This window comes from Astyanax mexicanus, chromosome 1, assembly GCF_023375975.1.
Source record: "Astyanax mexicanus isolate ESR-SI-001 chromosome 1, AstMex3_surface, whole genome shotgun sequence".
In the NCBI taxonomy this organism is placed as follows: domain Eukaryota; kingdom Metazoa; phylum Chordata; class Actinopteri; order Characiformes; family Acestrorhamphidae; genus Astyanax; species Astyanax mexicanus.
Window position 1 is genome coordinate 101,162,048 of NC_064408.1, and position 24,331 is coordinate 101,186,378.

At 41.3% G+C, this 24,331-nt stretch overlaps 1 protein-coding gene across 9 annotated transcripts in view; it reads right to left on the minus strand.

Moving 5' to 3' along the window:
- tnikb (TRAF2 and NCK interacting kinase b) overlaps positions 1-24,331 on the minus strand; it is a 106,452-nt gene that overhangs the window by 26,087 nt on the left and 56,034 nt on the right. For 4 of the 9 annotated variants that reach the window (XM_007232667.4, XM_049463020.1, XM_049463027.1 and 1 more), the window contains exons 8-18: positions 23,213-23,267; positions 22,905-22,983; positions 20,399-20,574; positions 18,577-18,643; positions 18,271-18,469; positions 10,682-10,798; positions 6,804-6,890; positions 4,333-4,524; positions 2,883-3,209; positions 512-676; positions 176-421 (exon numbers count right to left, since the gene is read on the minus strand). In XM_007232667.4, coding sequence (XP_007232729.1) covers positions 176-421; positions 512-676; positions 2,883-3,209; positions 4,333-4,524; positions 6,804-6,890; positions 10,682-10,798; positions 18,271-18,469; positions 18,577-18,643; positions 20,399-20,574; positions 22,905-22,983; positions 23,213-23,267 — 1,710 coding nt within the window. The remainder of the gene's footprint in view (positions 1-175; positions 422-511; positions 677-2,882; positions 3,210-4,332; positions 4,525-6,803; positions 6,891-10,681; positions 10,799-18,270; positions 18,470-18,576; positions 18,644-20,398; positions 20,575-22,904; positions 22,984-23,212; positions 23,268-24,331) is intronic. The other 5 variants (XM_015601137.3, XM_049463030.1, XM_015601138.3 and 2 more) reach the window with 3 other exon arrangements.

Genomic DNA, 24,331 nt, shown 5'->3' on the forward strand with positions numbered 1-24,331 from the left:
AAACAACATTGTTCATTTTATTCAAACATATACCTATAAATAGCAAAATCAGGGAAACTGCTTCAGAAACTGAAGTGGTCTCTTAATTTTTTCCAGAGCTGTAAAGGAGCTATCAATATTTAATTATCATTATGAAACATTCTGAAAAACGTTTGACCAGGCTCCTCATCCTTACCTTAGGTGGAACTTCATCTTCCTGTCTCAGCCATGAGCTACGGTCAAACTTCTCTTCCCGACTTGTGACGCGTGGTGGCGGCATTGGGGTCTCTGAGGTGGGGTCAGAGTTCTGGCGGGGCATCGGGGGCCGGTGGGGCGACAGGCTCTCCTGGAAAGCCGAGACACCCTGGGAAGACTGATCGTGAAGCGACTGGGAGCCCGTCATTGAGGAGCCGTGAGACTTGACCGAAACCAGGTGAGCCATCTGTGGAAGCCAGATGCCAAAGTTTTAATCAACAGTTAAATCTGACTATAGTGGACCAACCTCCCACCATAGGCACCATAAGATTCGTACCTGGGGCTCGACTGAGCGGTGCATGGGTGGGGTGCGGGCCTGCTGAATGCCACCACTGCTGAAAGACTCGGAACGAGGGGGCAGCGAAGGGTCGGAGATTCGATTGGCCACTTTGTGTTGCAGGGCCGGAGAGCTTTGTCGATTCATTTTGGAGCGCTCCTCCACCTGGACAACAGGTATGAACAGCTGTAGAATCTGAACTGAAATGCACTCACTGTCCTTATACCCCAGTGGTTCCCAGTTCCCATGTTAGTAAAGGAAAATCCAAATTGAAAATGCTTAGACATCCAGACCACCACTTAACTTAACTACAATAATCAGCAAAACCTTGCATAATTCTGTCCTACATCAACAAGATGCCCTCTTTCTGAGATATTTTCAGAATTACACCTCTTTAAAAGGAATGCGTTGTACAGCTAAGAGCACCCTAATCTGACTGTGAGAACACTTGTGTGTCCTCACTTGAAAAGGCCAAGGAAACACTCAAGCTGCCTATGTCCGATTTCATGACTCATGACATCAGCATTTCTTGATAAAGAGGCAAAAGTAAATTTAGCTCATTACCAGGAAGACAAAGCAAAGTAAATGTTAGAATTCTTGGCCAGTGAACTTTTAAAATCACTGAGAAAAACACTGACAAATGTTATGTTTGGAAAGCACATTTTTTTGTACAGAATAACGTCAATGTTCCTTGTATTTGCAGTCTGAAGGTATCTGCAGAAATGTCAATACAGGCTTCTCAATAGAGCAGAGAAGAAAACAAATCAAAAGGGAGCTGTTATGAGGAGAAAAAAACATAGTTATCGACCGCATTCCATTCCCATTAGTCAAGAGAGAGAGGGATGTGTGTGGTATATTAAAACTGTGTGAATCTGGTGTGTGTGTGTCTTAATCTGCTAGTGTACTGACAGACAGAATATTATTAGCCATTATGAAGTAATAAATGTATGAATGTATTCCTTTTAAAAAATATGATTAGTTAATTAACCTTCCAAATAATTACAGTACATTACTCAATTACTAATGTAATCAATAGTGACATCCCTAAATTCTAGATAATTAAGCTACCTTTCACATCCTCGTCAGCATTAACTCTCATTACGCACCCAAATCCCACTCTCGTTTTAAAGCCCACACATTTTTAAACATCATTTTCTTCACGATACCAGCCTTTCGATGTAAAAAAAGGAAAAGAGTGATTAAGGAGACATTAAGATTAAGATGACAGAAGTAGCAGTTAAAGAGCAGCCGCCGCTCTTGTCTCTGCTATAGGATTCAGGCATGAGAGCGGTGAAGGAGGACAGGCTATTCCCAGAGGAACCATCCCAAAAGAAAGCACAGAGGGTTATGGAAGAAATTCAGAAATATCATCCTACAGGCAGCCCCAAGAACAAGGAAAAGTCATGATAAGACTCAAAGAAATTCCCATCATGACCTTGGCGTTAAGACTGAGTCTGACTGGCAGACTTCTGGCGTGCAGGCTTTGTTTACACTTGGCAATAAAACAGAATGTCTATCTGAAACTGATAGTGTGTAAAATTTATGTGTTCCTCATGATATCATGTCCCGTGACTTTTGGCATGTCACATGAAAACCAAAGAAGGCTAAACGGAGCTGCAGGTTATGTGTGCGAGGCTTCTTCCTGCAACAGATGTGGATGTGATTTTTACAAGAGTTGCTTATCTGTTCACAACAGGACAATTCTAGCCAGATGTCGCAGGTCACAATCATGTTTGAGGAATGTTGAACTTTGGAAACTAACTGTCCCATCCATCTGGTACCTGATAACTTTGTACCTGTTGCCTTGCAATTAGCATGCTGCCAGTATCCAACCTTACTCACAACACAACCCCGCACAACTTATACAGGTAATTTATAAGAATACATAATAGAAATTATACCACAGCTAGTTCTGACCCTGCAATGTGATTTGCTGAGAGGCGTTTTATGAGTGACATTATTAGCCGATAATGCACTGTAACCGAAGCTCTCCATGTATTACTCCTCCACATACAGGTAACCTAGCAACGATGCAGCGCCTACAAACCAAATACAAACCAAAATCCATTGTCATTATACACCACTGGGAGCCGCTGGATCCCATAGAGGCACAGTGCAGAAACACCATCTCTCCAATAGGCGGCACAAGCAAAAACGCAGATAATGCAGAGCTTCATAACCAAACCGATCGCATTTAACTCTTAATTAAATCTTTAATAAACAGCGATGATGGAACTGTGGTATAATCGCAATAATATTACTGCTTAAATACAAGCCTTTTAACTAATATGGTCAACTTCCATACATGAGACACAGTCTAATGCCAAGTGTAAACAGGGCCACAGACAGGCAAAAGCCTCTTTCTCTCTACCTCACTGTCCAGTGCAAAGGATCGGCCGGGGCTGCGGCCACGACCCTCCTGGCCTGGATACAGGTGTGCAAGCTGGGCTAGATCCGGCTCACAGGACACACGGATCTTGGGCACATTGGAGTTTGCACCCAGCTGTCTAAGCTGGACCTCAGCCCGCTCACGCTGGGACTGAGAAGGCATCGCAGCAGGGTAGGATGGGGGTCGGGTGGGGATGTGGCCTGGAGTATGGTCAGGGAGGCGTGAAACATGTGCCTCCTCAGGGTGTCCAGAGGGGTGATGGTTCTTTGGGGGTAGCCGGGGCGAGTTACTCTGAGCTCGTTTCATCACCTGTGTAGAAATTGGCATTTCAAATGTGACGTAAGAGTTAAAAGGAAGAAAAGGCCGCCCTCGTAGAGGTTTTTCAATCACAAAGAGGAAAAAACTTTGACATTAGGATATTTTATCCATTCACAAGATCATGAATAATCAAATGTTAATTATAAAATATTAATGAAAAACTTTTATCACTATTTGGTGATGTAAAGAGGGTGTCAAGTACAACTTACATTACATAAGTAGAAATGTACTTGAAGGTTATCTTCACTTTACTGGAATAACTTTTCTAGGTGAATTTTTATTTCTCTCCTTACATTTTCACACAATTATCTGAACTTTCTACTCCTTAAATCTCTCCATCAGGATAGGGTGATTTTATTTTTGTTGGATGAAAAGTATAAATATATCCCATTACAAAACCTTATTGGTTTACACATGATCTATCACACCTGCACACGTCCTGCCCCCACACTTCAGCAAGAACATGTAGTCTGGTATGAAGATTATCTGTGACAAAGACTCAAGAGAACTTAAGGGAAATGTCCATCTAAGGTTCCTTTATATATTTGCATTGTACTAAAATGCATTCATTTTGTTGGGCATATATGTGGCTGCAACAGGGAATCCCAGATTTTTCAACATTATTATTTTAACATAACATTCTAGTCATCATAGCTTTTAGAAAAATGTGTTTTGGGGAGGGGGGGTAGCGCACTATAGGACACTGTAGTGTGGGCCCCCTTACATTATTTTTACTTTTATACTTTAAGTAGACTAATTTTAAACCAGTACTTTCACACTTTTACTTGAGTAAAAAGCTTGAGTTGATACTTGAGTTGAACTTCTACAGAAATATTTTTAAACCCTAATATCTATACTTTTACCTTAATAGAATGAATGGAAATACTTCTGAAACCTTTGGGAGGGAATGATCACATGATTAAAAGATGATATAATGTCAACAATCAGTGTTATGCCTCCTGCAAGGTTCAATTCAATGTTATTCAGACTTGAAATTCTTCTATAAAAATTATGACAATTTCCAATAATAATCAACTACTGCATGAAAATTTCCTTTTTTTGTTGTTGTCCAGCCCTACAATATTTAAAAATAGCAGGTTCCCTTCTTCCGTACCTCTTTAGCCCAGGCAGGTTTGTCGCTGGGGTTGACAGAGTCTTTGTAGTGATAGAGCTGCTTCTTGTCTGCAGGTCGAGGCTCCTGCTGCTGCTGCTGTTGTAGAGACACCAGGTACGCTCTCTCCTGCTGAAGCTGCCTCTGCAGCCTCTCCGCCTGCCTCTGCTCCTCCAGCTGCTTCCGCTTATACTCCTACAACCAAAGACATGTAGACAGTCAAGATAAATAAATGGTCCAGCAGACATACTGTATAAACAAATATACAAACAGATATGTAGGCGGACATTCAGGTACATAGATGAACAAAGAGACGAGTAGATAAACAGATATACAGTCAAACAGAGAGACAGATAAGCAGACAAGTAACAGAAGGAGTAAATTAGGACACTCCTGCAGCGCCTTCAGAATACAAGTATAAACACTGATATTAGGTAACTCCAAAAGGCAGAAACCAAAGGCTTCTCTGCCTAATCAAAGATGCTATCTCTCAGCATTGCTAATAGATCCCTTCGCCTTCTTCCACTGGCACTTCATAACAATGCTCTAAATCCCGGCTGGGTAGCTAGGCAGATCATCAAACTGGATGTGGACTGTGCTCCTCTCAAACTTTTTAATTGAGGCCTTTTTATCTACATTCACCGTCTATGGGGAAACAATTTTATACAAACCCATTAGCTGTGTGAGATAAATCTATTGATAGCCAATTATCTCCCAACTCTAAATCTAATTTCCCCACAGCAATGAGGCACATGCTACAGAGCTGCTGCTAATCACCTCAGGGCTGCCGAAAATCAATCTGCCCGGTCGATAAGACTCTGCCTGCACTGCAGAGGGAACACATCACAGCCACACATACACACGGCTAAAGAACACCCAACAACCCAACTGAAGGGACCCTACAGACCAGACCACCAATAGTGAACATGTCTGAAGTTTTAGCTAAGGACACTCAAACACGTTCACTGCATAGATATAAATATGTAAAAGAGTTATTTTACAGTTATTTCATGTTGAAGAATACTTTTTCTATTCATTTACATGTAAGCATATGTATTGCCCTAATGTGGAACTCCTAAGCTGTATTTAGTGCAAATCTTAATTTGACATTTATTCAAGCTTTACTTTGGCTGGTATTACTGTTAAGCTATGTAAAATGTGTTAAAGCTATACTCTACAATATGTGCATCAATATCTGCAGTCAGAAATCAGCCTGTGAGATAGGGCTGGGTAATTAATCTGAAATAAATCAATATTTGAGCATTCAGAGAATATACAGCTATGGAAAACAAATAACAGACCACTTAATGATGATAGGTTTCCTTGATTTTACCAAATTAAAAAACCTCTGAAATATAATCAAGAAGTAGATGGATTATCACAAACCATCAATCCAAGCTGACCTGCTTGATTTATTTGCACCAGGAGTGGCATAAAGTTATCCAAAAGCAGTGTGTAAGACAGGTGGAGGAGATCAAGACGATGCATTAAAACTGTGATTAAAAATAAGGGGGTATTTCAACAAATATTGATTTTTAAACTCTTAAAACTTTAGGAATATGAACTTTTTTTGTTTGCATTATTTAAGGTCTAAAAGCTCTGCCCTTTTTTGTTTTTTTTTCAGCCATTTCTCATTTCCTGCAAACAAATGCTCAAAATGACAATATTTTTCTGTATGTATTGTCTGTAAAATCAGAGAATCCGATTTAAAAACTGGAGTGCTCTTTTATTTTTTATGTATAGCCATGTGAACCTATACAGAAGGAGAATAACTAGAGAACTCCAACTCCAAGCCAACTGAGCGAATAGAGAAATTTATTCTAGAGAAAAATGCTGACAGTAATTTACTAAAATATATTTTGATTAATTATAATTATAGGTAAAATGTTCATGATACTATAATACTAACTACAATGACTTTGGGGCATATTATTATTATTATTATTGTCTCATAAGCCCTCTGTAAAAGCAACCAACATAATTGTGTTTCATTGTAAAGTATAATAACAAGGTTATATGTAGGCTTGTTAAACGACATTTGAGCATTTTTCTTCCCCGACAAAATCACATGCTTACTATTACCATATCAATCAAACAACCTACATAAATACTTCATAAATGCATTGTTTCACACTGTCACACTTCTTAGTGCTAACGGATGTGTTGTGAATTCTCTAGTGGCAACCGTGCTGCACAATATTATTGACTATATTCTGTTCTTCTGATGTAAAGTTACCATTTCAAAGACACAAAAACAAAAAGAGAAATGAATACATCAGTACTCTGCCATATAACAGTATACAATTACATGTTACAGTATACATTATACAGCATGTAAAATCAACAAATAAATGAATAAGGGATCTCATTTACTTGGGATTAGAAACAAGGCCCATGTAAAACAGCACAAGAAAGGTGAAAGAGGCAAGGTGAGGTCAGGGTTAGTGTAAAAGGTCAGAATCGGGTTAGTTTACCAAAAGGAGAGCCTGCTCCTGCAGAAGCTGCTGCTGCAAGATCTCCAGCTGCCTCTGCTCCTCCTCCAGCTGACGACGGATATACTCCTAGCAGTGGCGTGCAGAGCAGAGCAGAACCCGGCGCAGAAAAGAGAGAGAACCATAACAAAAGAGCAAGAATGAGAAAGACAGACAAATAAGCAGACAGAAAGAGACAAGAGGAAAAAGGCAAAAGGCAATTGAGGTGGACAGACTTTCAGGAAGCAGAAAGACTATCATAGAGAATTAGTCCCTAAAACACAGACGATTGTATGAATATAAAGACAGGTGGATCCTGCAATAACTGACTTCATCTGTAACCTACACTGACAGGGATGCCCAGGAGAAGCCAGCATATTGCGGATGACGAGTATCGAAAGTGAAGGAGGAGTGCATTAGGAGAATCGGCTTTTGTTCGAGGAGCGTCTTGACGCGGCGATTTTGAGAAGTGGTGTGCAGAGTCATTGTGAAAAGAGGAAGAGCGGCACAAGGCAATAGCCTCAAAGAAATTAAAGGGAGAAATAAGGGCACTTAGAGAAGCTGAAGTTCTCTCCTTGAATGAGGTGGTTTATGGAGACAAGGATGCTGAAACGGTCATTAACCGAGGCTCTTAACAGCTACTTTACAGCTGCTGTTAGGAGGATGCCTCGTTACTACTAACTTAAAAAGTCTAAAAGGGCTGTTTAGACTACACATTCCATTTCAACTACAGATTATACGTCCAAATGTATCTAGATACCCCTTCCTGTTTTACTTAACTGCTCTGGGGCAGCTATGTACGATGCAAAGGTCAACATGACTATAGAGCAGTGAAATTGATGTTACTGTTGCTTTTACTGCAGCAAAAGGGGCCCAAGCACTTAATTAATACCCACAAATGAGCAGGTGTTAAATTTAAATGCAATAAAATACATTAACATTGAAATGTAATAAAAAATATGAATATATATATATTTTTAATAATTATACTTAGAAGGTACATTTAATCTGAAAATAAATAAATAAAATAAATCACAATTATTTACATTTAACAACATAATTATAAAGTTAATTACATTGTTAATTCTGTAAAAGGTTTATTTTTGGTTTTATTTTATGTGTAAACAATAATGTACAAATGTACATTTTTATTTTTGACAAATGTCATTAAATTAATACACACACACACACACACACACACACACAAACACAATAATACATCTAATAATTGTGTCTTCTGAGGTTTAAAACGCAGGTCTTTACAGTGAGATCAGGCAGCAAAGCACTGGCTGAGTGCTGTCTGACAGTGAAATGGTTAGTGTAAGAGTGTGTGTGTGTGTATGTGTGTGTGTAAGGAAAATGAGACAGGGAGATGAGTGGGACGCAGAGGGGCTGACGTGTCCCTGCATTTCACACTCTGGCTAAAATGACTCTCTCCATTCAACACCTTTGTGTGTGTGTGTGTGTGTGTGTGTGTGTGTGCACTGGAACTGAACCACTTCCTCTATTATACTGAAACAGCAGCGGAGTCAGTGGGTCACCAGGGTGGGGAAAATCAATCTGAAAGTGGTGATTCAACTGTTTTGATTCAGGAAGGTCCTGATTGATTATTGTGGTGTATAATGATTTCCAATACAATATACACTAATTATTCACCCATTTTTTAAACATAAAAGTCTCAAAAAGTGCAATATAATATAGTCTATTTTCTGCATTTCTCTACTATTAGTCTGCACACTATAGTTACATTTGTATGTTAGATTTTGAGATGAAGACTTTTAAACATGTACAGAATGGCGTGTTAATCAACTGTGATTGGTCAGGATGCTTACAGCTAAAAACAAACATAAATTGTCATTGCTTAAAGGAAAATTTGCATATCAGCGAAACAAAGGCCAGTATTGTGATCACAAACAAATGATGTGCTGTGCATCCTTATTTAAGCATTGTGTAAAAACTTCCTCCTGTCACACATACGGGTTCAGTGCTTTTAATTAATATTATAATTCTGAATCACACTGAAGGATCAAATCAGATAAAATTGAATAGTTTGCTGAATATTTAAGCAATTATATTGAATTGTAGGTCACCACCATTACTTTACATTGGACCCCTGTCCCTGGGGATGTGGAGGAATTCTCCTGCAGTGTTCAGCTCTACAGATGAGTGGAAGCTCAGTGGGTGTCGGAGTGGGGCGGGGTCGGTGTTTCCTTCAGTAACATGTTTTAAATATGCATTTCTTCCTGCGGAACATTCCCCTCCCCTGGGGGCTGTGAGTCAGATGAAGGAGAGGGAGAGGGGCTTTATGTAAGGAAGTGGGCCATCGAAAACACTCATCTTCACATCACAGTGGTCTGTAAAGGGGCCATCCACGGGGGGTCATCTGAATTCAATCTATGTATGTATGTATGTATCCATCTATCTATCGATCTGTGATTATTTACTATCTTATATTTCACAAGGCTGTTTTTTGATAGATTTGCAGTTCAAAAGGCATGATATAATATAAAGAAGATCTATTTGTCATTTATTTGTCAACATTCTACCTATATAGTCTAGAACATAATAGTAACTTTATAATTTATTAGCTTTATTGTTAAACTAATATTGTGTTTTGGTTTTACACATAATAAAATTCATGCATGCACATTTCTATTGGATTGTAGTTCTTACAAATCCTATATACAGATCCACACATTGTCATATAATCACATAAAAATAAAAGCTGACAACATTCTGCAGATGTAAACTATAATGTAATGCTTTCAAACAGCTTCAGCTGATTCAGAATGCAGCAGCCAAAATGCAGAGTTCTCACTAGGAGTAAAAGAAGGGAGCACATCACCCCCATCCTTGAGTCCCTACACTGGATAGTATGTTACAGAATATACTTTAAGGTACTATTACTGGTCTATAATGTCTTAATGGTGCAGGACCAGCATATTTATCTGATGTGGTCCAGCAATTTGAGCTGAGCAAAACTCTCACATCATCAGGAACTGGTCAGTTAGTGCTGCCTAAGGTAAAAACTAAACATGGAGAGGGTTTAGCTACTATGCTGCAATAAAATGGAACCAGTTGATGGAGAGCGTTAGAAGAGCCCCAACACTAAACACTACATGTTTAATCAGACCTTTAGCTCAGCTTAAAACACAGCAGCTTAGCACAATTTTATTCTGTAATGGCACTTTTATTCTTTTTTCATTTAATTAATTTTGTTTGGTTTCCTTCTTTTAAGTATATTATTTTAATCATGTTTGAATATTTGCTATTCTTTTACATGTTTATATATATATATATATATATATATATATATATATATATATATATATATATATATATATATATAAAGATTTTTTTTAAGCACTTTGAATGACCATTGTGCATAAAAGGTGCTATATAAATAAACTTGCCTTGCCTTTATACTGTTTTCTTTCTACTTCTTCTAATGGTTTCCCAGTTTTGTAACAAATTCTACCACCAAAATCAATTAATTTACTAATTTCTCCAAAGGTGCTTTAAATGTGGGTTCTTGCTGTGTCTTCTCGTATTTCAGCAGTAGTGCACAGAATGGATGTTCTGTTTACACAAGTATGCTGTGCATATGCCTGCACATGTCCCAGATACCACGTTCTCCTGAGTCTGTGTGTACTGTTGCATGCTTTGTGTTTTCATCTCTTCATCTCTCTCTCTCCGTGCCTGCGTAACAGTGAGTGTTTGTTCGAGAGCACAGACTGTGCTCCTCTCCGTTTCTCCTTTTCTATGCCCTTCATGTGAGTAAACGTGGGTGTTGAGCAATGGCTATTCATTTACACTCCATCATTCTAATCACTGTGTCAGAGGGTGTTTGTGGGTCTCCGTGTGTCTGTGTGTGTGAGTACCTGCTCCCTCTCGGCGTGTCTCCTCTCCTCCTCTCTCCGCAGCTGCTCCATCTCTTCATAGCGCCTCCTCTGCTCTCTCTCCTGCTGCTTTCGCAGCTCCCTCTCCCGACGCTGTTGCTGTGAGAACAATATGAGAACACACATTTCACACCTCAGCCTATAAAGCCCTGTCTAGCACAGACTGATGAGTTTCCTTCTCAAATACCTCTATTTTTAAGTCAGGGGATAGTTAAAGTGATAGTTCGACTAAAACAATATCAAGCCATTTCCGATGTTCTGTGTCTGAAATTGGACTTAAATACGATTTAAGTTTTAAATTGAGGCACCGTATTTAGCTTAACACTGAAGCACAGAGAACAGATTTACTGTAGAGCTACAAGTTTATCTTTAGACTGGAGCTAAAACTTCAGCTTTGCACTGGAGTTAGTAGTTGGAAACCAATCTTAAAGTGTTTTGGTGCCAGAAGTCATGGAACAGCAGTATAAACCGATCTTGAAGAGCTATGGTGCCAGAAGTCATGGGACAGCAGTATAAACTGATCCAGAAGAGTTTTGCCACCAGAAGTCATGGGATAGAAGAAGAAACCGATCTTTTGGTGTTACGCTTTTGGAACGTTGAATAAGCCACACCTGTATAAGTTGCAAGGTGTTATCTTGTGAGAGAGGTTGAGCACTGGCCAATGTCCTTATGGCAACACGACATGGCAAAAGTAGTAGGACACAAACCCTTTCATACCAGTCTACACTGGTTTAGCTTTACACTATACGTTCTGTTGTACGTAGGAACTATACGTTTAAGTTGATTCTATTCATGTTTTTTTTCAATAGACAGCAGTGTAATACAGAGAGATAGAGATAGAGATAGATTCTTTATTGATCCCCGGGGGGAAATTCTTGGCATCCAGCAGCAGGTTACACAATACACAAAGTTAAAAAAGATAAAATATAAAATATAAAGATACATATAAATACAATCAAATAAGAAATAGAATATACAATACCAGAATCCCAACAAGGACACCTATTTAACATTACTAAAAAAAAAAATGGAAATGGTTTGTAATAATGCATAGTGCACTGAACCACTCATTTTTTGCTAATATACTAGTACTCAACTAGTCAAATGTGTTTATTATGTTTGACATGCTAGTGAAAATTATTATAATAGCAGCTTGCTCTAAAGGGTTAACATGAAGGCAAATGCTGGGGTTTTAGATGGGAGTTTTTGTTGTACCTTTTGTCGACAGATCACTTAGAACGAACCTTTATCTGATTTATTCTCATTGCTTTCTTTACTGGTTTCTATCAATTCTTTATTAACACTGCATTTACACTCTTCCGTCAGTGACGTATCCCATTCATTTTCAATGTGAAGCGGCGGGTCCGTCAGACGCAGTCACGCGGTGCATCATAGGTCTGATGCATCGAGTCCGGAGGATGCGATGGGATGAAAAGTTGAGCCAAGGTCAACTTTATGCAAAAGAATCTGTCCTATGTGACGCGTCTATCCAATCAGAGAGCAGGTGTTCACCTGATAAGTGTTCTCAGTGCAGTGTATATAAAAAAAACATTTACTTTTTCCAGAGAAGCATGGAAGAGAAGTGTTAGGCTTGCCTGTCCTTTATGATCACTCCTTGCCAATTTACAGGGACTCTAATCAACATAATACAGCGTGAAGGAAGGTTGTTGAGGTCTTTGATTGTTGTGGTCTCTGGTGGGTTTTAAAAATATTATTATATAATTTAAAATGAAAAAAAAATTAAAAGTTTGCTTTTGTTATGCTATATGCTGCTGACTAGAGAGTGTTATGAAGCTCAATCAAGAATTTATATTCATCAAAGTGTCAAAGTGGTTTTTATTGTCATTTCAGCTATATACAGAGTACACAGTGAAACGAAACAACGTTCCTCCAAGGACCATGGTGCACATAAACACAGTGTAGAGAGAACATTAGTGCAACAGTACAAAAGTGCAGACAGACAATACAACACAATACAGACAAAGAATAATAAATAAATAACAAGACAGTGTGCAAATTATGCAGTGTGCAAAAAGTGTGCAAAAAAGACCAGTGAGGTAGTAATTACCTCTATTACACAGTGTGCAATAGAGTCCAGTGAGGTAGTAGGGTTTTTAGTGCTTTCCATTTTCTGGGGTAAGTGGGGTAAGAGTGTGTGTGCATGTACAGAAAAACCATCAGTTCAGTCTCTGCAGTTGAGGAGTCTGATGGCTTGGGGGTAGAAGCTGTTGCAGAATCTGGTCGTGCTGGACCGGATGCTGTGGTACCTCCTTCCCGAAGGCAGGAGGGAGAACAGTTTGTGTGAGGGATGGGTGGGGTCATTCACAATGCTGGTTGCTTTGCGGATGCTGCGGGTGGTGTAGATGTCCGTGATGGAGGGGAGAGAGACGCCAATGATCCTCTCAGCTGTCCTCACAATACGCTGGAGGGTCTTGCGGTCAGAGACGGTGCAGGTCCCAAACCAGGCAGTGATGCAGCTGCTCAGGATGCTCTCAATGGTCCCTCTATAGAAGAGTGTGAGGATGGGTGGAGGGAGACGGGCCTTTCTCAGCTTCCGGAGGAAGTAGAGACGCTGCTGGGCTTTCTTGGCTGTAGAGCTGGTGTTCAGGGTCCAGGTGAGGTTATCTGCTAAGTGGACACCAAGGAACTTGGTGCTCTTAACAATCTCCACAGAGGACCCGTCGATGTTGAGTGGAGAGTGGGTGTGTTGTGCTCTCCTGAAGTCAACAACCATTTCCTTTGTCTTGTCCACATTCAGGTGAAGGTTGTTGACTGTACACCAGTCTGTCAGCCGCTGCACCTCCTCTCTGTATGCTGACTCGTCGCCTTTGGTGATGAGACCCAGCACTGTTGTATCATCGGCGAACTTGATAAAGCTGTTAGAACTGTGTTTTGCAGCATGAGTCAGCAGGGTGAACAGCAGAGGACTCAGGACACTGCCCTGGGGGACCCCAGTGTTCAGTGTGATGGTGCTGGAGGTGCTGCCCCCGAACCGGACTGACTGGGGTCTCCCCGTCAGAAAGTCCAGGATCCAGTTGCAGAGGGGGGTGTTGAGGCCGAGCGAGCTTAGCTTCCTGATGAGGTTCTGTGGGATGATGGTGTTGAATGCTGAACTGAAGTCTATAAACAGCATTCTGACGTAAGTGTCCTTCTTCTCCAGGTGGGTGAGGGAGAGATGAAGGGTGGTGGTGATGGCATCGTCTGTGGAGCGATTGGGACGATACGCAAACTGCAGGGGGTCCAGTGAAGAGGGTAGTCGTGTCTTGATGTTCCTCATGACTAGCCTCTCGAAGCACTTCATGATGATGGGTGTAAGTGCAACGGGACGGTAGTCATTGAGGCAGGACACTGTGGACTTCTTCGGCACGGGAACGATGGTGGTAGACTTGAGGCACGTTGGGACAGTGGCGCTGCACAGGGAGATGTTGAAGATGTCCGTGAGAACATCTGTCAGCTGGTCTGCGCACTCCCTGAGCACTCTGCCGGGGATGTTGTCTGGTCCTGTAGCTTTTCGTGGGTTGACTCTGCGCAGAGTGTTCCTCACATCCACTGAAGCCAGGCACAACACCTGCTCGTCTGGCTTGGGCATGGTCTTTCTCGCCATCGTGTTGTTTTGTGCCTCAAACCGTGCATAAAAGTTGTTCAGGGTATCAGGGAGGGAGGCATCACGTTCACAGCCCTGCCACATACGCCGTGCGTCACCCGTGTCCTTGAAGTGGCTGTGGATTCTCTGGGCGTGTGCTCGCTTTGCCTCTCTGATGGCTCGTGACAGGTCGGCTCTCGCTTTCCTCAGGGCCACCTTGTCACCCACTCTGAAGGCGGAGTCGCGGGTCCTCAGCAGCGCACGTACCTCAGCAGTCATCCAAGGCTTCTGGTTTCGGCGTGTAGTGATGGTCTTGGAGACAGTGACATCATCAATACACTTGCTGATGTAGCCAGTGACTGATGCTGCATACTCCTCCAAATCAACAGAATCGCCTTCAGTAGCAGCCTCCCTGAACATGTCCCATGCAGTGCACTCAAAACAGTCCTGAAGGACAGAGATGGAGCCTGCCGGCCAGGTTTTCACCTGCTTCTGAACTGGTCTGGAGCGTCTGATGAGTGGTGTGTATGTTGGAGTCAGCCAAACACACATGTGGTCCGAGAAAGCGAGGTGGGGGCGGGGCTCCGCCCGATACGCGCTGGGGATGTTTGTGTAAACAAGATCCAGCGCGCTCGCTCCTCTCGTTGCAAAGTCCACATGTTGATGGAATATAGGGAGCACTGACTTGAGATTTGCGTGGTTGAAATCTCCGGCGATAATAAACAGTCCGTCTGGGTGTTTGTTCTGCAGATCGCTGATAGACCGATAGAGTTCACACAGAGCCTCTTTAGCATTAGCACCAATGCTAGCGCTGGGTGGGATGTAGACAGCAGCTATTAGCACGGCGGAGAACTCCCGTACTAAATAAAAAGGTCTGCACTTGACTATCAGGAACTCCACCAGCGGAGAGCAGTGTTTGGCGACAGTCACAGCGTTGTTACACCATTCCGTGTTGATGTAAACACACACGCCTCCACCGCGGGTCTTCCCGGATAGAGCCGCGCTCCTATCCGCTCTGAACGCAGTTAGCCCGGCTAGCTGAATGGCGCTGTCCGGAATGTTGTCGTTCGGCCACGATTCCACAAAAACCAAAGCACAGCAGTCTCTGAACTCACGCTGGGTTGTTCGCTGGAATCGGATGTAGTCCAGTTTATTGTCAAGGGAACAGACGTTTGCCAGAAAGAGCGATGGTATAGCCGGCCGGCTAGGACTAGCCTTTAGCCTCGCGCGGATCCCGGCTCTCTTTCTGCGCTTCCGCTTCCGCTCGCACCGCTTGCGATGGCACTTCCGCTGGGCTCCGGCGTCAGGAAACACCGCGGGCTGGCGGCCTGGGTCTCTTAGCAGGCTAAGCTCAAGTAGCGTCTGCAGAACCTCGTCCGGTAGCGTGTTTTCTGGCTGATTTCTCCACTGTAGCAGGGTCTGGCGGTGGTAGAACATGTGCACGGGTGTTCCGATGCACATATTTGCAGGAAATAAACGGAAAAAACGACAAATAGTAACACAAAAGCACCATATAACGGACCCGGAGCGGCCGCTGCGTGTTAACGCGCCGCCATCTTGGGTGGGTCATTAAAATACATTCATATTTATTAGTTTATAGGAATTAAAGCATGTATAAAAACATTTCCCATTTATAAAAAGGATTTAATTGGATGACACAGGGAATGCCTTTGTAAAGCCCACATGCAGCCAGTTGGAGGGGGGGCAGTGTGATCAAATTCTTATGGAGGAGCATCCTGAGCTTGCTGCAGTTCCATTCCCATGCCGGCAGGTGGCAGTATTTGTGACAGAGCGATAGGTTTAGGCAGCCATGCTGAGTGGCCTTTCTCCAGCTGGGGCTCGTGACAGGCGGCGTGCTGAAGCGTGGCAGAATGACAGGCAAGCAACGGGGGGGGGGGGGGATACGCACACCCTGAGAGAAGAGCTGAGAGACAGGTCCCATTCATCCAGCCAGAGCCTACACTGAAAAACCTTTACAGCACAGTGCTGAGCAGCCACTGCGTCAACTCCCTCTAGCTCTCTCTCTCTCTCTCCCTCTCTTTCTCTCTCTCCATCCCTCTCTTTCTCTATCTCTCTCCCTCTCTCTTTAGCTCTCTCCCTCTCTCTTTTTCTCTCTCTAGCTCTCTCCCTCCATCTCTTTCTCTCTTCCTCTCTCTTTGAAGACATCGCTCCATTCACTTTGTTTGAAGATATTAGGTAACATTCCTCTGGGATGATCGTAGAATATTTCTGACTGGGAACATTAAAGAGCCAGAGATGCATTGTGGGACCATTACACACACACAGAGCGTAGGGGGACGTGTGTGTGTGTGTGTGTGTGTTTGTGTGTGTACCAGAGTCTAGCCCTGCATGTATTAGAACCCCTGCTGTGCCCCACAGAGAAATCATTATAGAGGGGACTTTATTTTTATGAGAATAGCTAATGAGCTATGCTCCATTCATACTGCAGTCTGTTTTTAAATAGCACAGCAGTAAAGAAAGACCTCTACGGAAAAAGTACAAACAATACCCAGGTTTCAAGATATGTTATGACCGTTATGACATTTGCATCACTTTATTAAAGGACCATTAGGGATTATATTTAATGTAGTAACTCATGAAATGATCAGGATGTATCATCAGATATTAAGGAAACTGATGTTTAGTTTAAGCACTGAAAGCTTGTAGTCAACACAGCTTCAGACAGTATTGTCTTATTTGAACTGTGTAACTGTGCAACTCTATGTGGGTTGTGGGCTCCACATCAGTCCAGGTATTAAACACAGCATGCAACCAGTGTGCTGCAGTCATGGAAACATGCTAAACAGGTAATCACTGAGCCTCTGTAAGGTTGGTAACCATAGCTGGGTAATTTATCAGCACCACTAGCATAGTGGAGACGGACATTTTGACACTGAAATATATATATTCACTGATCCGCTACAGAATGCTTTTCGTTGCTTGTCACTGTGTGTCAATTTGGCAAAATATAATTGTAAATTTATGCAGAAATTGGAATACATGTCTCAGGCACATATATTAATGGTTACAGACAGGATCATACTTGTGACTATCGTGAATGAGAAACCTGGACTGCTATGCAATGGAACCATATCATCTCTAGTAATGCACCCAAGTATTGCTTGGAATCAGACAACAGGTATGGGTATAGTATAGAGGACTTGTGGTAATGGGTTCAATCCTGCCATTGCTGTGGAGCAACACAGTGCTCCAACTGTTGGTGTGATGATCAGGGGAGTCATCATATACAACAATCAGTCACCTATAGTAGTGATATTAGGGACATTTACAGCTCAAAGATACAGGGGTTGGACAAAGAAACTGAAACACCTGGTGTTAGACCACAATAATTTATTGTCCCGACAGACAGTTCTAATGGAAACAGGAGAGTTGAGGTGCACATTGAATTCTGCCGTGATTTGGGCAGCCATGGTTTTATGTTTTTTGGTTACAGTCCGGGTTATAGCACCCGAACATCCCTTTTAGACAGCTTCCTCTTGCATCCACAGTTAATCCTGTTGGATGTGTTTGGTCCTTCTTGGTGGTATGCTGACATTACCCTGTATACCGTGGCTCATGATACATCACAAAGACTTGCTGTCTTGGTCTCAGATGCGCCAGCAAGACGTGCACCAACAATTTATCCTCTTTTGAACTCTGGTATGTCACCCATAATAATGTGTGCATTGCAATGTTTTGAGCAAAACTGTGCTCTTACCCTGCTAATTGAACTCTGCTCTTACTGGGGTAATGAAGACTGACCACCAGGCTGGTCCAATTTAGCCATGAAACCTCCCACACTAAAATGACAGGTGTTTCATTCATTGTCCAACCCCTGTATGTACAGGCACATGCGTCTAAAAATATCATGGCAGGGATACGAACTAGCATTTTCAGCAGGATAATGCTCACCCTGACTAATAACATAACTGCTTATCACAGCAGTTACTGCATTAACTAGGATTGTTTACGCTGCCAGAGCTCCTACCTCCTCCAGCCTCCTCCTCTGCTCCTTCTGCTCCTCTATACGCTTCTGCCTCTCAGCCAGCAGTTGGCGCTTGTGCTCCTCGTTCTGCTGCTGCTCCAGCTGCTGTCGCCGCAGCGCCTCCGAGCGCTCCTTGTTGGCCAGCTGCAGCCGCAGGAAGTCCCGCCTCAGGGTGGACTCACCGGGGATGTTAATGATGGAGCTGTGGAGGAGCCGCAGGTGCGTCACATCACTGACTTTCCCAGAGTAGAACATGCACGTCACACAGACACATTAATGTATGAACACGTATGAGACAGTTTAGTCTACCTGGGCTCCCCGATGTCCCGTTCCTCCTCCTCTTCCTCACTGCCGCTGTACTCATATTCTGTCTCATCTGTAAAACGCAGTAACATTAACTGAACACGTGCTAGGGCTGGATGAAATGGTCAAAACTAAACAAAACTGAAGCAAGAAACAGAAAATACTCAATATGTTACAAATAACTTATGACACACAATACATGCCTTGTCTCGTATACGTGCTACAGGTGTCGGAGATACAAAACCCTTTCTTTCTGCAGTAAAATAGGTTATTTACATTCTGAAAATTTGAGGGCTGTTCACTCTCTACTCCACCTAACAATTTCAGTTCAGTAACAGAAATCAACCCAAATTCTGCTGATTTGAATATAGACGTAAAAACTAGACAAACACAACAAAACTTGAAATGTTTGATTTGTATTCAGGAAAATATTGATTTTAAAATGAAGTTCAGGAAAAAGCTAATTTCATGATTGTTATTATTGTTATTATATTTTGACATTAGCAGATTTACTTAAATATGTTTTATATTTTCTATTAGAAACATTAAAGCTTTTTTTATGTAATGCTTAAATAAAAAAAATCCTCAAGATCTAGTGGTGTAATGTCAGGCAGACAATTGACAAAAATCCTGGCCTGTTAAAGGGTTAAAACAAATGAACACAAATAGGAGTTCTATTTTGCATGACCTCAAATTGCATATTACTTATTAGCTACTTTAAAATGTACAGAATTTAGAACGCTCTTCATGTCCGTGCCAGAATTTCACTCTCATCTGTACAGGTGCTGTCCCACCTGTACGCACTGAAGTGGCTGTTGTTTATTGTTTAAGCCTTTGCTGCTAATGCTGGATTGAACATTTTAAACATATATTATATATATAAACATATTTTTATATCATTACTGTGCCCCTTTCGCACATTTAATACATGTAACCAAAATGTTTATGGATAATGCCAGAAGGGAGCTTTATGTGTTGTATATACTTACGTACTTTATTCTGTCAGCCCTCTAATACAATGTTAAGGTAAACTCCAGAGCCCATGGGTGCATAGAGCAGATAATCTTCTGGTCATGCCATGCCAAAAACACATGTAACATTTCAGGCCCTATTGTACTGATCTATAGGCAAGCCATCAACTTGATGTAGGGTGTCAGTGTATCTTGCTATCTTAGCGACAGAAAAACTACACCTTGTGTGGCTTGAAACATGCAAAGGGCAAGTAATAATTCTCTTAACTAACCAGGGTTTTGTTTTGGGCGTAACATAAAATAATCATAGTGACACTTGCAATTTGACAAGTGTCCTCTGACTTTGGCGGATTGCTACTTCAGGGCGCAGTTACCTGGACGTGTTTACCGCTTCTCAGCAGAGGAAATTCACCCGCTGATCCTGTTTATTGTGTGCGTAAAAAGCGGGGGTGTATGCTTGTAGGGCTCACGCTTGTGACAATTCACTGCCAAGATAGCAATGAACGTCCGACTGTTGACGTCTGTCTAAGTTGTATTCAATCAGTGGAGCACCAGTGTTTTCTGCTGCCAAGATTTTTACCTAAACATGCCTCATTTCGAGACCACCAGCATGGATATATTCACCACCTCCTTTGCTATTTAAACAAAGCAGGTGCAAGCCATGAAAATAGATTTTTGTCTGGGTGTAAGATAGCTCTTCCTGTTTTATAATTGCATCTGACATGTAAAAAAAAATCTCTGGCTGTATGCTACATGTCTGAAAAAGCAGCTAATACATAACACTGATACAAAGATGATATAGAGATAGTGGCAGTGCAATCTACTCAAACTGAGCCTCCCAAGCCCCGCCCACTCACCCCGCTCTCCTCTTTTCTTCTTGGTGCGGTCAATATGATCCTTAAGCTGAATGCGGACCTGCCGCTCATTGGTCAGATCCCGGATGAAGGGGTGTTTGAGCAACTGCTCTGTGCTGGGCCTCTGCGTGTGGTTCTTCACTAGACAGCTGTCAATGAATGACTGGAACTTCTTCGACCTGTTAAGAAAGCCAATAAGACGGGCTAATCTAGATAAGATCTTCTCCTTGTAACAGTTTCCTTTTATCTATAAACATGTTGATGTCTTTCGCAGCCTCTTTGATTTGTTTCATCGACACCCAGGAGGGTAAATCAAGGACAACAAACAAAAAAAAAAACACAACAACTTCGAAAGCAGCCAATCAAAATCTGTCAGCAGAACATCACAACTCTAATTTGCATTGGCAAGAGTCACAGCTACAGAAGCACACATCCACTGACAGCTACACTAACAACCCTACTGTCTAAGCCGAATGAGGGGAACAACATTAGAAGCAACATAAGAACATGTGTGTAGTGTCTGGGCAAGAAAGCCTCATTATAATGGCATCAGATTTTCTACAAGTGGTGTCTACAGTGAGTGACAGCTCCTCACAGGCTAACAAGAACACCATGATCAGGAGTCATAATCCTGTCAATCATCCAAACGAGTTTCCTCTATAAGCAACATTCTGCTCTAAAACAAGACAGCTTTGTGGCTTGTTAAACAAACAAGGTCGTGAAAAAGCAGAGCAAAAACAAGAGGTTTAGTCTAAAGACTCAACTATAGCTCAACAAAAATCTGAACTCAACTGCAGTCTAACACAAATCTGTCTGAACATGACTGTAGACAAAAAAATCTGTCTGAACCCAACTGTAGCTCAACAAAATCAGCTTGAATCTGACAGTAGCATGACACAATTCTGACTGGACCTGAATGTAGTCCAACAACATTCTGTCTGAACCCAACAGTGGAGGAACAAAGTCTGTCTGAACTAGACATTAATCGAAAAATGACTTTCTTTCTGAACTTCACACTAATCCAACAAAATCTGTCTGCACAAAAATGTGGCTCAATACAATTCTGTTTTGTTTGACTGTATTCAAACAAGATTCTATCTAAATTCAACTTTAGTTAGTTAGAATTCTGATTAGATCTGACTGTAGACCAAGCAAATATACATGAACCTGACTGTAGACCAAGAAAATATACATGAACCTGACTGTAGACCAAGAAAATATCTATTAACCTGACTGTAGACCAAGAAAATATGTAAAAACCCAACTGTAGACCAACAGAATATAAATAAACCCGACTGTAGACCAACAAAATGTGCATAAATCCGACTGTAGACCAACAAAATATGTATAAACATGACTGTAGACCAACAAAATATATACATGAACCCAACTGTAGACCAACAAAATATACATGAACCCAACTGTAGACCAACAAATACATGAACCCAACTGTAGACCAACAGAATATACATGAACCCAACTGTAGACCAACAGAATATGCATAAACGTGACTGTAGACCAAGAAAATATATATTAACCTGACTGTAGACCAAGAAAATATGTAAAAACCAACTGTAGACCAACAGAATATAAATAAACCCAACTGTAGACCAACAAAATATGCATAGACCCAACTGTAGACCAATAAAATATGCATAAACCCGACTGTAGACCAACAAAATGTGCATAAATCCGACTGTAGACCAACAAAATATGTATAAACATGACTGTAGACCAACAAAATATATACATGAACCCAACTGTAGACCAACAAAATATACATGAACCCAACTGAAGACCAACAAATACATGAACCCAACTGTAGACCAACAGAATATACATGAACCCAACTGTAGACCAACAGAATATGCATAAACGTGACTGTAGACCAACAAAATGTGCATAAGCCCGACTGTAGACCAACAAAATGTGCATAAATCTGACTGTAGACCAACAAAATATGTATAAACATGACTCTAGACCAACAAAATATATACATGAACCCAACTGTAGACCAACAAAATATACATGAACCCAACTGCGGACCAACAGAATATACATGAACCCAACTGTAGACCAACAGAATATGCATAAACGTGACTGTAGACCAACAAAATGTGCATAAACCCGACTGTAGACCAACAAAATGTGCATAAATATGACTGTAGACCAACAAAATATGTATAAACATGACTGTAGACCAACAAAATATACATGAACCCCACTGTAGACCAACAGAATATGTATAAACTCAACGGTAGACCAAAAAACTATGCATAAACGTGATTGTAGACCAACAAAATATGCATAAACGTGAATGTAGACCAACATAATGTGCATAAACCTGACTGTAGACCAACAAAATATGTATAAACCCGACTGTAGTTCATTTTTTGTTTAACTGCTGGTGCCTGACTCAACTCTCAATCTAAGCCTTTTTTTTTAAAGAATGGTAAAATAGGTGAGGAGATATTTAATACGATAAGGGATCTGGGGAGGAGAGACTCACCACTTCTTTGACTTGAGTCGAGGAGCGGGGTTCCTGGGAATGAGGAACAGAGCTCGCATGGGGTGCATGTCACACAGAGCTAGACAAAGAGAAAGAGATTGCTCAGAAGAATGGCAGTCTTTTTAAGTAAAAGAAAAAGGTATAGACTAGAGTGTGTAATATACTGTAGAAAACCAGTTGAGCAAGATTATTTAAAATCACTCAAAAACGTGCAGGGACCAACCATGCCTTAGCTGATTGGTTAAGAGCTGCAATTGAACAACTGAAAGTACATAAACAGAGTGTAGTATGCAGTGTGGTAAACTTACGGGGAGCTCCCTCAGCCATCTCAATAGCGGTGATCCCCAGAGACCACAGATCACTCTGAAACACAGGGCACATATTCACTCACACACTGAAAGCTAAATATCTCATATTTACGGCTTGGCTGAACTCACACAAGCACACAAATGCATACAATAGTTAGATAGCTGCTAATGTTGAACAGGTCAACATAAAATCACATTATTCCCCCCTGAAAGATTTGGCAGAAGCCGCAACGGCAGCTCAAATGTTCCACAATGACTAGGAATTAAATATTTTTAACTTGGCTTTAAAATTAATATTAAAAAAGGTTTTTCTATAAAGTTAGCATTCTTAAATGTTTATATATGATATAACCCTGTCAGTTCTGACACTGTTAATCTGCTTGCTCTGGATTCTAACGAACTCAGGAACTCCATTTCCCAGCATTCTCACTCTCAGAACTAAATGACTCATCGGAGCATGTGACACTATGCCGTTCCGGTTCGCCCAGCTACTGATTACGCACACCTAGACTTCTGAGTATAAATACCCCTCAGTTCCCTCTCTTACTTGCTGAGTACTGAATCTGGATTCCCTAGCTCTTCTACGATGCGTTTCTCTTTGTTTCCTGCCTTATCGTTTATTGACTCGTTTCTGTATTATCGTTTTCCGTCTTTTGCCTTGCCCAGTTTATTGTTTGTTGCTCTCTGTTGCCGATCTAGCTTCTTATTAGACCACTCTTTTGCTTATTCCCTTTCTTCTTGATTTACCCTGTACTGACCCTGCTTTCTCCTGACTCTGGTATGTCGTTTATTTATGCTGCCTTTATGTTACTGACCCTGTTTGCCTTAGACTATCCTTATATGCTCACACTTATCAGTGTGTATCTCTCTGGTCCTGGTCTTCCTGATAATCCCTCCCGCAACCTAACAAATAAGTTATTACAAATTTCTACTCTCTGGATATACCGCCCCATCTTTTTAGGAAGCCAAAAAAGAGTTTTTTCAATTGTAGATGATGTAAAATGTTGACAGAGAGTGTATTTACTTAATTATACTAAATTAAAAACAAAAGATTAATAATTTTCCAGTAAATGTTCTGTTATGTTGTACATAATACTTTTTATTATACAGTGATATGTC